The sequence below is a fragment of the Schistocerca nitens genome, chromosome 1 (genome assembly GCF_023898315.1).
Source record: "Schistocerca nitens isolate TAMUIC-IGC-003100 chromosome 1, iqSchNite1.1, whole genome shotgun sequence".
NCBI lineage: Eukaryota > Metazoa > Arthropoda > Insecta > Orthoptera > Acrididae > Schistocerca > Schistocerca nitens.
In genome coordinates, this window is record NC_064614.1 from 704,890,567 (window position 1) to 704,904,989 (window position 14,423).

Below are 14,423 nucleotides of genomic sequence, written 5' to 3' on the forward strand. Positions count from 1 at the left end.
TTCCTCCCGATTAGATCGAATGCCTCTTATGTTCCAATGTAACAAAGCCATCGCTAGTCAGAAAAAAAGGGGGGAACGAAACGGGTGAAGAGCGGGTCACCTCGACGGCCGCAGAGGGCCAGGTTTCGAGGGAACAACGCTACAACCGGCGGGAGGCGGATCCTGTTCCATTGAGTCGTCGCCAGCTTCGGCCGCTTTCCCGGGTTGCGTAGGAGGGGCAGCATCCTTCGTCGACGAGAGGCCAGCTGAGCGCCTGGCAGCAGAGCGTCCCGGCGAAACTGAGGACGGCCGGGAGCGGCGACTCGCGGATGGAGCGTCAGACGAAACGCGCCGGGGTGGAGAGGGGGATAAAGATTTCTTCTTGGAGGCCTTCTTGGAAGTCCGATGAGGCACGGGGATGGTGGGCTGGAACCGAAGAAGGTCCTCACGCGCGGGGTCCGTTTTGGAACGCCGGACCTCGGAAGCCGGGGTCCGGATCGTTTCCCCAATGGACGCCTGAGAAGAGGATCGCTTCTCAGGCGGCGGAGGGGGAGGAGGAGGAAGGGTGGCCCCTGGGGCAGAGGGAGTAGGGGCCACAAGGGAGGAGGATTTGGAAGGGAGGGATTTGGGAGGCGGAGGCATAGACCTCGCATGGGGTGAGGAGGTGGAGGGGGGACAGGATAGGGGTGAGGATACTGTGGAAGGAGTGGACCCGACTGAGGCAAACGAAGTTGTCAACGTCACGGGATGGAGGCGGTCATATTTCTTCCTGGCCTCAGAATAAGAGAGACGATCCAAAGTTTTTAATTCTTGAATCTTCTCCATCTGATACGCGGGGCAGTCTAAAGATCTAGGCGAGTGGATGACAGGACAATTGACGCACCGAGGTGGTGGGGTGCATGTATGTTCCTCACGAAGAGGACGTCCACAATCGCCACAAAGGGGCTCAGCCTCACACCGTGACGACATGTGACCAAAGCGCAAACACCGAAAGCAGCACATAGGAGGCGGGACGTAAGGTCGCACGTCGCACCGGTAGCACATCACCTTTACCTTCTCCGGGAGAACGTCCCCCTCGAAGGCGAGGATAAAGGCCCCGGTGTCGACGCGACGGTCTTTGGGGCCGCGCTGGACTCGCCGGACGAAATGCACGCCTCGGCGCTCCAGTGCCAGATGCGGGACAATGGACACTGGGATGTCCCCTAGTCGGTCGCACGCCTGGAACGCCGCCGACTGTGTGGCGGAGGTGGTCTTTATAAGAACGGACCCCGAACACATTTTACTGAGAGCCTCGATTTCCCCGAAGATATCTTCGATGTGCTGGACAAAGAGCATGGGCTTGGAGGTGGCAAACGTCCCCCCATCGGTCCGAGAACAGACTAAATAGCGGGGGAAGTACTTCGCCCCAAGCCGGCGGGCCTGTCCTTCCTCCCAGGGAGTGGCCAAGGGGGAATGGGCAGGAGAACCAGAACCAGAGACAGTACCTTTCTTTTTAAAAGACTCGGCCGCGGAGCGGCCTGATACATGTTGACGTTTCATCTGCAAAACGTCCACCCCGATACCACCCACTCCGACCAGGGGCTCTCCCCACAGGCGCCACCCAGCCTCAGCAAGGGCCACCTGGCAGGATGACCGTTGCCGGGAGTCCTGATGCCCCAAGGAGACAGGCATCTACTCCTTGGCTGACGTGGGGAGGGTACAGCTCAGGTATCGGCAGTACGATCCCTGTGTAGTCATTGGGCTACAACCTAGAGGGTACATGACGACCCCACCACAATGGGCTGGCTACCGTGCTGGATTTCGGGTGCCATGGAAAGTCCAACATGATCGTAGGTGCAGATGGGGACGCACTATGGGCGTAACTTGTGCAACCCATCAGGCATTTAGGCCCAAGTGGAGGAATAGTGGGTGTGGTTACAATGCCGTTACAATGCTGAGTGCCAAGGTCTTAGTGCACTGAGGACCAGTGGTACACCACGTAAGGCGTCCTTCCCCAAAAGGCTTGTACTTCTGTAGAATTTTGAAAAATGGAGGTCAAACCCCAAGGGGGACCATCACATGGAAGGCCGAAATGGTTGAAACTCCTTTTAGTCGCCTCTTACGACAGGCACGAATACCTCGGGCCTATTCTTACCCCGGACCCGCAGGGGGGTTCTTTACAGTAAGTAGCAATCTATGTTTTCCTAGATTGTTGACGTTCCTACCTGGAGTTTCCATTGTTTGATTTTTTATTCTTTGGCTATTTTCACCTTTTATAGTAGCAGATAACTGCCTTTATTGTGTTGGTTGCAAAATACATGACAAAGAGATCAGATATAATTGACTATATCTTCAAAATGCAACAGAAGCATACAAATTTATCTATACTTTTTTAGACTTCTAGTCATCATAGAAACAGGGCTGCTTTGAGAACATTTTTCCACACAAATGACAGATCTGGCTGACATCCATATTTCACAAGCTAGTGTACCTCATGTTCAGCTACACAATAAGGCTGACAAGGAAAAGAACAGCAAGACGTAAGCACAAGTATGTACAGCCAATGCACCTAACAGTTTCCTACCTTCACAAATTACAAATACTACAGCGTTAAAAGTTTTCAATGGCAAGTAAGAAGGCAAACTCGAAAGAAAAATACTGTACAATAGCTTAAAAATACCATCTACTAATAAAAACAGTCATCGATGAACTTCCAATTTCCTCATTTCTGAGGTTTGAAATTTATATCAAGAGTTCAAAGTTTGGATAAATTCAGTTTAAAAATGAGAAACAAACTTGTTACTGTGATTGTCATTACATAGTCTCTCACAAACATTTTAACTGCTTGTGTGAAATGGAATCTCCCGGCATATAGACTGATGAAAAGGTCTCAAGTTTCAGCCGGGTGGTAGTGTTAAAGCACTGCAATGTTTCAGAGTGTGAGCAGAGTACCCCCTCCACCTGGCTACAGATGGCTGGATACTGGGTGGCACAAAGGTGGGGAAGTGGGTAAAATTGTTGAGATGAGTGTAACAGGTGCATGTTCACATTCCTGCCTCAGCATTCCGCGACAGTGCTGGGCCTGCTCTCTTTGTACTGCCTCTTAATGCAGGAATCTGTGCTGCACTCAGTTGGTTTCCTTCGTACTTGTAGACCAGATTCACGTGAATCCCTGTTTCAATGGATGCCTTTATGATGCAGCTTCAAGAGTCAGCTGTTCAGTGTAAAATCCTGGTGCTCTGAAATTCAAAGGTGTGATCTTCCTCAATGCTGTGCTCTGCTATTGCTAATTTCTCTGTATGTCCCAGTCACACATGCATGACACGTTCCCCACAGGGTTTCGAAATATGGGACAGCATTTGCCCAACTTATTGCTGGCCACATTTGCAGACAAAACTGTAAATTCCAGGTACATTCAATTTTAATGTGTGTTTCACAGAACTGTTGAAAGACAGTTTTTATGCTGGATTTTTCAAGTAGCCTCACAATTTTAGCTCAGAGTGGTTATAAAATGACTTATCTTAATAATATGAATATTTATATATGTGTTTGGAGAGAGAAAGAGAGAGATTGATTTTTGATTGAGATTTTTACTTTAAGTATAACTGGTACCTGAATTTTGGTTGCTGCCTCCTTGAATGATCAGCTTCGGCACCAGTTGGTGATGTATTATAATTTGGAGGAGGTTATTGTTCTTTAAGGTTTAAAATACGACTCTGTTAGTTACTTGGCAGTATTGTGGATAGGTCTGAGCCCAAGTTTTCATAGCTTTTCATACCTAAGGGACCACTGTTGTAAGTAAGCAAGCAAGCTCAAACAGCAATCTGTTTTTTGTGAGAAAAGGAGATTGCTTGGCACAACTACATGCCCTGCTGCATCAAAATTGGTCAATGGAGTTCAGCACCATACTATTATACAAGAACATAATCCAATTACTGCAATTAAGAAATTATAAGAGGCTGTTACGTATTGAATGAAAACTGTAGAGAATGCATTTCCTTTCCTGTATTTTAGCGAACTTTGTACACTTACAGTTCTGTCGATTGATAGCCGGTGACGACAATGAAATTCACCTCCTTTTTCAAAAAAAAAAAAAAAAAAAGATATTTCTGTTCTTCAATTCCAGAAAATTTGTATACATAAATGTCTCGCAATTATTACACATGCTTTACTCGGTTTTATCACTGAAATAGCAATTTTCATTAAATGTAACAAAACGTTATGAGCGACGGCCTAGCAACACGTCCTCTTTGCATAAGATACAGATTAACAGTCTTTTGAGTACACACTCAAAGATTCACAACTACTACCGTTGCGGGGATTGTGCGCCAAAGAGCCTCCTACTGCCCAGCCACGCTTCACTTCACTTCACTTCAGGCACAAATTAGTTAAAAAGGAAGGGCAGTGAGGCTCACATAACATTACAAGGTCCCGAGTACACAGGGAAAGCAAGTCTCTCGTCTCCTCCTTCCTATTCCTGGTTTGCTGCATCTTTTCTCTCTTTGAATGTCATATTAATATGAAGCTCACTGTACTCATTTTTGAGGAACACCTTCTTTAGCTGTGGTAGTTCAGCTGGGAGGCTTTCTGTATCACAGATGACATGCACCCTATGTACCAATATGGTCATCACTGTCTGCCACTGTACTCGACGGTGGCAGCTCTTTGCAGACAGATACAGGTCTGTGTGGTTTTCTTTCTATCTGCTGAATGGCCAAGCGTACAGTCTGCCACCTCCTTTATTAGCATGTTCAAGAAAGGAAGACAGCCAGTCTCCTTTATTTCTACAGTGAAACCACTGTTTTGATGGATGCTATTAAGGTGGTCCAGGAACTCATCCACTACCTATGTGTCATCCTCCCTTACCACAAAAGTATTGTCAACATTGTGGAAGAACTATTGGGTTTCTGATGAGCCATTTGAAGGGCCATTTCCTCAAAGAGTTCAATGTAGAGATTTGTGACCCTTGGTGCCAGTGAGGAGGCCATGGCCACTCCATGCATCTGTTCATACAACTCCCTGTTGCAATTTAAAGAGATGGTTGTCAGTGTACCTTCAAAAAGTTTAACTATTTGTGGCTGCAAGTGTCAAGACAGCAGCACTCAGGAGGCTTGCAGAGATACTTTTGTGAATATTGATGTAACACTGAAATTCACAAGCAAGTCATCTTTTTATAGTTAAGTAATCTCTTTATAGTCGCATGTCCTTAAGCACCCACAAAATCTGTTGATTCTTAATGTGAAAACAACAGTGCCCCACAAGGGGTTTCAAAAATGTCACCACATATTTCGCCAGTCAATAATTGTGTGAATTAATGGTGTCTGGTATTGGCTGTAGAGGCACTCCTTCCTTATAGATTTTGGGCAATACATAAAGGTATGGTGTTGCTGCTTCTTCACTGCCTTTGGCAGATATAAGCTCTGCATCACATGCACTGTTTTCCTTGTGACTGCCAAGGTTGGATCCTTTTTGAGCTTCCCTTAGGCTGGATACTGTAGCAGTGTACTAGTTTTATGATGGTAGCCATCAGTGTGTATCAGCGCCTTTGCATTCACTTTGTCTGCTGGACAAATCATAGTTTAACTGCTAATGAAAAGTGAAGGTCTCTAAATGAAAGACAGAGTGCATGTTGTAAGTCAAATCTGTTGTTATTCATATCAGAAAGTACAAATGCACCCACTAAGGATAACAACAACTACAATAAAACATCATCGAGGCATAAAAAGACCATTAAAAGGTACAAACACAAAGGCACATTCCCACAACCAGAGTACAACTGATTATTAATTATCAATTACTGAAAGCAGTTTCCTGGTCTGATGGAGATGGGAAGGTGGGAGGGGGGGGGGGGGGGAGGAAAAGATTCAGGAGGCAAGTAGGGGGTAGTGGGATCTTTCAACAGCTCATTCAGCAGCTGAATAACAAACTGAAAGGAGTTCAGGGGGGTAAAACATATGAGACATAAAAGGGAGGGTGTTGGGGAGGGAAGAGAGGAAAGGAAAGGAGAGAAGGTGAAGATGACAAGGGAGTTGGGCGAGGAGAGAGAGAAATGGAGAGAGGTGGAAATCATAGAAACTTGTGCTGGAAGGGACCATCAAAATGGCCCACATAATGAAGCAGCTGTCAAAGTCATTAGTGTATGGTATGCAGCATGTTTGGCAACTAAATGTTAAAGTCTGCAGTCTGTCACAGTTTTGGCAGTAGTCATTCATGTGTGTACACATTTTGTTACCTATCATGCCCAAATAGAATGTTGCACAGTCATTGCAGCATAGCTGATATATAGCACGACTGTTTTCACACATGCCCATGCCATTGACTGGGTAAGAAATGCTTGTGACTGGACTGCAGTAACAAAGCTTTACATATATAATTGACCTCCGAAAATGAAAGAATCGTGGGTCAGGATGTGGCTCACTAGGAGGATTTGGAAAGAGATGGTGGGTTTGGCACCAGAAGGACATTAGGAAAGATACTGTTCTATGACCACAAGACCATGGGTATGGGAGATGTTGATGTACAAGGACATCGACCCAACAAGGAGTGTGATGGCAACTGGATGCAAACTACGGAGTGGTTGTGAAGGAAGTGAGCAGTGTCTTGAATGTATGATGGGAGGTTGCAGACAACAGTTTGCAGGTTTTGGTGAACAAAGGAAGATGTTTGTTCTGTCTGAGCATTGTTCCCAGCCTTGTGGGATGGTATCAGGATCATGATTGTAAGATCTGTATGGAGAGGTATTGCACAGTTGGTGGAGACCTTGGGCCACATAGTCTCTTCGATTGATGAGTGCTATGGTGAAGTCATTGTCCGTGGGAAGGATGATAAGATCTGGATTGGTTTTCAGGTTACAGATAGCTGTGTGTTCCATAGGAGCTACGCTGGACTCACTAGGGAGGGATTTAGGAAAGGAAGATAAGGTCAGGTGCAAGTGACGAATTTGGGAAGGATTACCAGGGAATGAATATTTGGAAGGGTAGGAAGATTATGGTTGGAGAGTGGTTAGAAAACCTACTCCCAAATCTGCTTTGCCTTGTCCTTACAACACAACAATCCTCCTTTCTAGATTTCAATTCCAATATCTCAGATGGTTCCTTTAAATATGTCTGTTCATATAAATTGCACCAACCATCATTGGTACCTCCACTTTTATGGCTATTAGCCATTCCATGTCAAAAAGTCTTTTCCTTACAGATGTGCACCTGTGGACTTCACATCTGCAGTGGAAAGCTTGAGTTGTTGAAATACACCAACTGCCATCCATCCAACTTACAGAATATCTTTGTTCATTCCTATTCCAATAGTGTTCACTACCTGGCAGCCCAAGGGTCATTCCCTTGTGCTCGGCCCTGGTGCAAGACTTGCCCCACATTTCCACCCACCACCTCTTGTAGCAGACCAGCCACAGGAGCACGTGCGACAGCAGGCATGTTATACATCAGCTATGCTGCAATTACTGTACAGCATTTTGTGGGCACAAGTAACCAACTGTCCACTTGCACGACTGGCCACTACTAAACTGTGGCAAACCGCAAACTTGACCATTCATGTGTTGCACCCCACAATCCAAGTGCTTCAACAGCTGATTAATTACATGGGCCATCTGGATGGTCCCTTGCAGCATGAGTTTCTCGTAACTACACAAGCAGGGATTCTCTCTCCAGCAGAGCCCGCACACTTGCAATCCCCCTGACCTCAACCTCCACTAACCCGTGCCCACATCAGTCTGTTACAGGCGAGTGGTTGCCTCTTCCTATTTTATGTACTGCTCCATTCAAGGATTTTCCATTATTATAAAAAAAAGAACTTTATTTTGTAAAGGAAGATGTCTACCAAATTATTATAATGACATCAAAAATAAAGAATGACAACAACTCATCTATAACTGGTTGCCACATAGTGCAGTGAAGTATGTAACATCACAGAGTTGTTGCTAGCTTCTGAATTCTACAGAGTTCACCAGAAAAATGTATACACTCTTTGTCAGGCTCTATTGAGATACTGATTTTGTTGTTCGATTTGAGTTATGAGTGTGTTGTAGTACGGTCTTTGGCTAAACAGATGTTAGAAATTTCATCTCGGCATAGAGAAGATGGCTGGAGTAAGATTGACATTTGAGTAACGAAAATGGTTTGTGAAGTGGTTTCTCAAGTTTGATAACGCCATTGAAGTGCAACATCAGTAGAGGCTGGAGTTTGAAACAAAACCGCCAACCTGCCTAACAATTAAATGCACCATTGCCAAATTTGAATTGCGTGGAACAATTTATGATATTCACAAAGGAATATCAGGAAGACTGCGTACAGCTACAAGTCCTGCTTCATCAGCTCTTGTGTTGGAAACGTTTGTTACTTCTCCACAGAAGCCTGCTACGCAATGTGCACGTGAAGTGGTGGTTAGCAGTACAAGTGCACGGAGAATTCTAAAAGCTGCAAAGTGGAAAGTTTACATTCCACAATTACTGCTCGTGATTAATGACGACGATCCTGATTGCTGAATGCAATTTTGCGAATGGTATCAGCAAATGGTAACTGGCACCACACAATTTGTGACAAAGGTAGTGTGGAATGACGAGGAACAATTTATATGTAATGGAACCATCAATTGGCGTAACAGTGTGTACTGGGCACCGGAAAATTCACATGTTTATGTGGATAAAGCAGTCAATCTACCAAGGGTTCATGTGTGGTGTGGACTGTCATCTAAGTGCTTAGTAGGACCCTTTTTCTTTGAGCTACTGTCAATGCAGAAGTGTACCTGGAAATGTTATGCACATCAATTTTGCCAGGTATATGTGCCTTTATGGAACTGATGAAGAGGTCTTCAACCAAAGGGAAGGGGAGCCACCACACTACCACCTAGCTGTACGAGCTTTTCTGGATGACAATTTTCCGGAGCATTGGATTGGACAAAGAGGGCCCATTGAGTTCCCTCCACAATCTCCACCTATGGAGTTTTACTTGTGGGCAATTGTGAAAGATAACGTCCATCAACGTAAGCCATGCGTGCTGGAGGAGCTTCGCCAGGAGATTACAGTGACATGTGTAGCACTCTCCACTGTAACACTGACTGACATAGTTGCAGTGACTGCTCGTCATTCTGTTATGTGTATAGCCGGGAACGGTGAACATTTAAAGTAACCGTGTGCTAAACTGGAGGTTGTACAACATGTGTGATCAATTATTAAATGTAAAATAAACACATATGTAATACTTTTCGTTCCTTAAAGTATGTATACATTTTTCTGGTGGACTCTGTATTTTTCAGCCCAAGCTCTTGTACATATCTATACAGCCACCCCAAACACACTTTAATCCTCGAATATCTGGATTTTAAAATAACTGTAATAAACTGAATTCATAGTTATGATAAAACATATCTACAGACTGCCATCAATGCAACATGTGACACGTTTCTATTGGCTGCTCTTTTCTGTGTGAAATGTGAATCCATTGTGCTTAATAATAATCATCTTAATAATAACAATTCGAAAGAATAAACATCATTCTCCCTTATTGAAATTACCACTATCACATAAACAGAAACCTACCATTGTCGTCATCATTATCGACATCATCGTTGTCATCTTCATCTTCTTCTTCTGTGTCTACTTCTGACATTTCATTGACTTCCGTTTCCACAGTATCATCCGCTGACAGTGAACCTTTGTATTTGGCCAGGAGATCTTCAATGCTCAATTCACTCTCTGCCTGTTTTGAGAACACAGTGACAAGTTAAGCAATGGAAATGTAAGACACAGAATCACATATAAACTACATGGTAACACATATGTAAACGTATGAATTACAAAAGCCATAAACAAATGAAGGGTATAGATGGATAGGGAGGAAGGAAAAAATGAGAAAATATACTAACCCTAATTTCAGATTTTATTTTTTTAGAAGAGTCTGTAAGAAAATCTAGTTTTTCATTTTGGGTGCAGCAACCATAGATTTATGGAAGGACGATTTCATTTGCCATCCTGGCTGTTATAAAATCACCATGAACAGCTGACTTCAGTTGTTTGCCATTTTCAAGTGCATACTTCATATTTGTAAACTTATGCCATCACACCATGTGTGTGGTATGGGCACTTAAAGACATCGGAAAACAAGAGAATTCCCAAGAAGATACATGAAATGGAGATGCGCAGGAAATTACCGTGAGGGAGGCAAAGGGGCAAATGGCTGAAAGGTGCGGAGCAGTGTGTTGAAAAAAGAAGAAAGGGCTGGAGCACAATGAACACAGGAAGATGTTGGGAAAACAGGACTAGGCAAAGCTTATATTCCAAACAGAGCCTGCCTGGGGGTGGAAATTGTTCAACATGACGATGATGACCCCATGTGGTTGTATACAAATATACATCTGTAATTTTAGTAAGAACCACTGTTATAGTAAACACGAGCAAGAACAACATTCTATATTTGTTGACAGTTTAAAATAACATTACTTTTGCAGCAGCACACATACATAAACATGAAAAAGTCATATGACACAAAACCTTGTCTACCCAGATTAATTTGACACTATGGGACTATGTTTGTGCAATTTGAGTCTATATGTTTGTATACATATGTCAGTAACGCTATTTTAAAGCACTGACAAATACTTTATGCTGTTCTCATTTGTGTTTACTACAAAGCAATTACATATTAAAATACAAATGTACATTTGTATAATCCCACAAGCATAAATTTACGAGTACAGGAATATGCACTTAGACCAAGGCCTGAGTGGAGCAGTGTGGGCAGCACTGAATGCTGTTTCCTCCACAACATGCAACACAAACCTATTTGACACTGACGAGACCTAGTGGCAAGTGTTTTGGGAGATACAGGTAACTGACAGTAACAGCAGACAGCAGCATGCGAGTGCAACACAAACCAGTTTGTGTTTCTCAAGCATGCAGCAAAAAGCGAGCCATGTCCTTTGAAGAAATTATCACAGCACTACAAGAAGAACCCGAAATTTGGCAATCTAGTCCTTCTCAGTAGAAAAATAGGTTGATTGGAAGGAATATGTGAAGTGAAACAGGACGAAGCTTAATATTGACGGCAAGTACATATTTTTATTGTGTCATTTAATTCTGACAAAAGTAGTTTACAAACATGTCTCACACATTGCTTCCTGCTACTGACATTACATACAATTGTTTAAATTCATCTACATCTACATTATACCTCGCAAGCCACCTACTGGCGTGTGGTGGAGGATACTTTCGGTACCACTATTTAATACCTCCAACCCTGTTCCACTCGTGAATAGTGAGTGGGACACTCTTCTCACTCTTCCCCCTCTGCCTTTTTCTTTCCCCTTTCCTATGCTCTTATATTTATTTAGCAGTACTGTACGAGCTGAATATGGTAACTTATTGAAAAATGTTATACTAAATTCATTATAGATATTATGGACTATGGAAAGTCTTGAGGAAGGCAAATCCAAGAAATGACTATTTCTGGTGTTGGGTACATGCACCTCAAATCTCAAGTAGAATTTTTTCAGATCTTCTCTGGCTTATATCAAACATATATAGGCGAAGTAATGTCATTATGCCGAGACATTTAAAGTGGTTTCTGCAGAACTCCCTCGGACATAATCCTTCTAAACATCTGATTGTCTTCTTCTGCCATCTGTAAACACACTTAGCTCCTGGGGAATTGCCCCAGACTGACATTCCCTACTGCGGGTAAGAATGGAAGAAAGCAAACTATGACTGGAGCAAACAGCTGCAGTCTCATCTTATCCTCATCTATGCTTATAAAACAACGGTCCTTTACAGTTCTCTTCATTTCTGGAAACAGAAAAAATGTCACATGGGGTCATATCTGGTGAATATGGAGGCTGGGGCATCATTACAGTGTTGTTTCTCATAAAAAAAAATCATGGACAAGGAGTGTGATTAGGTGCATTATTGTGGTGCAAAAACCATGAATTAAGATGCTGCAAATCCTAGCATTTTTTCAAACTGATTCCTGCAAACAACCTTGAACTTGTAGGTAGTACTCCTTATTGATTGTTTGACCTTTTGGCAAGAAACCATGATGCACTATCCCATTAAAATTGAAGAAAACAGTGAGCATAATGTTCAAATTCGAACACACTTTGGTCTTGACGATCTAGAAACCTCCTCTGGGATGACTGAGTCTTAGTTTTTATGTCATATCCAAACACCCATGTTTCATCACCTGTTACGACACATTTCAGTAGTTCTGCATCATTGTGACTCCTGAGCAACTAGCATTCGCCACAGTTTTTGCTCCAAATTCAACATCTTTGATACAACTTTTGCTATCATACATTTCATATGCAAAAAGATTTTGTGTCACGAGTCAACTGATATGCCATCATTGTTAGCAATTTCTCTGATTGTGATCCAGTGCCCATTCATAATTATTTCTTTCACTTTTTCCATACTTTCATCAGTAGTTGATGTGCTGGGGCAGAATCCTCATCATCTTCAACAAAATGAAACGAAGGGAACTCCAGGTTGGAATATCAACAATGTAACCAAAGGATAGATTCCTCATTCCTCATACCACTCACAAATTCCTGTTTTACTCACAGCAGACTAACCAAAAGCAATATTCAACATTTCTTAAACTTTGCTACATTTTATTCCATTGTCTCGACAAAATTAAATGCAAATTCCCTGATCTATTCCTGCAACAAATCATTAATCACCATTCATAAGCAAACACATGGAACTTTCTTGACAACTGACAGCAGATAAAACAAACAATATGATTGCCAATGTACTGAAACGTTTCACACAAGTTTACCAACACAAGAATGAAAAATCGTGCACATCAGACTAATACTACCCACAAAATTACAAAATTCCCAACACTGTTTGTATGTACCTCGTATGTGTTAGTTTTGACTGTAAAGGAACAAAGGCAAAAATTAATAAGAATGGAGAAAAGGAGAGTACACACAAACTCCAGGAGACAAGATAAGGATGCAGTTCTTCCACCTCGGATGAGAACAACTAATGATGAGTGGAAAAAAAAAACTGTTGAAGGGCTGTATTTGTACTCCGTTATTGTTTGTATGTTTGGAGATAATATGAATACAGTATGAAAAATCGGTCAAGCCACTAGTATCTGTAATTCTATCACATGCTGTGACCATTTCGAATATGAAACAATTGAAACATTTCACTCGACTTTGCTATCTTCATGTGTCAGTAAATGCAGTGATTTGCTAATTACACATTTTCAGGTTTCTCAAGTATCACTAAAATCTCAAGCTGTGTTAAAGATAATTCAAGTAGTAGTAGTAGTAGTAGTAGTAGTAGTAGTTGTTGTTGTTGTTGTTGTTGTTGTGGTCGTTGTGGTCTTCAGTCCTGAGACTGGTTTGATGCAGCTCTCCATGCTACTCTATCCTGTGCAAGCTTTTTCATCTCCCAGTACCTACTGCAGCCTACATCCTTCTGAATCTGCCTTGTGTATTCATCTCTTGGTCTCCCTCTATGATTTTTACCCTCCACGTTGCTCTCCAATACTAAATTGGTGATCCCTCGATGTCTCAGAACATGTCCTACCAACCGGTCCCTTCTTCGAGTCAAGTTGTGCCACAAGCTCCTCTTCGCCCAATTCTATTCAATACCTCCTCATTAGTTATGCGATCAACCCATCTAATCTTCAGCATTCTTCTGTAGCACCACATTTCGAAAGCTTCTATTCTCTTCTTGTCTAAGCTATTTATCATCCACGTTTCACTTCCATACATGGTTACACTCCAAATACTTTCAGAAACGACTTCCTGACATTTAAATCTATACTCAATGTTAACAAATTTTTCTTCTTCAGAAATGCTTTCCTTGCCATTGCCAGTCTACATTTTATATCCTCTCTACTTCGACCATCATCAGTTATTTTGCTCCCCAAATAGCAAAACTCATCTACTACTTTAAGTGTCTCATTTCCTAATATTAATTCCTTCAGCATCACTCGACTTAATTTGACTACATTCCATTATCCTCGTTTTGCTTTTGTTGATGTTCATCTTACACCCTCCTTTCAAGACACCGTCCATTCTGTTCAACTGCTCTTCCAAGTCCTTTGCTGTCTCTGACAGAATTACAATGTCATCGGTGAACCTCAAAGTTTTTATTTCTTCTCCATGGATTTTAATACCTACTCCGAACTTTTCTTTTGTTTCCTTTATTGCTTGCTCAATATACACATTGAATAACATCGGGGATAGGCTACAACCCTGTCTCACTCCCTTCCAAACCACTGCTTCCCTTTCATGTCCCTTGATTCTTATAACTGCCATCTGGTTTCTGTACAAATTGTAAATAGCCTTTCGTTCCCTGAGTTTTACCCCTGCCACCTTCAGAAAGAATTTGAAAGAGAGTACTCCAGTCCACATTGTCAAAAGCTTTCTCTAAGTCTACAAATGCTAGAAACGTAGGTTTGCCTTTCCTTAATCTTTCTTCTAAGATAAGTCATAGGGTCAGT

At 42.6% G+C, this 14,423-nt stretch overlaps 1 protein-coding gene across 3 annotated transcripts in view; it reads right to left on the reverse strand.

The window, feature by feature from the left end:
- Window positions 1-14,423, reverse strand: part of LOC126259706 (helicase domino) — a 444,931-nt gene that overhangs the window by 336,855 nt on the left and 93,653 nt on the right. For all 3 annotated transcript variants that reach the window (XM_049956690.1, XM_049956698.1, XM_049956682.1), the window contains exon 10: window positions 9,509-9,668. In XM_049956690.1, coding sequence (XP_049812647.1) covers window positions 9,509-9,668 — 160 coding nt within the window. The remainder of the gene's footprint in view (window positions 1-9,508; window positions 9,669-14,423) is intronic.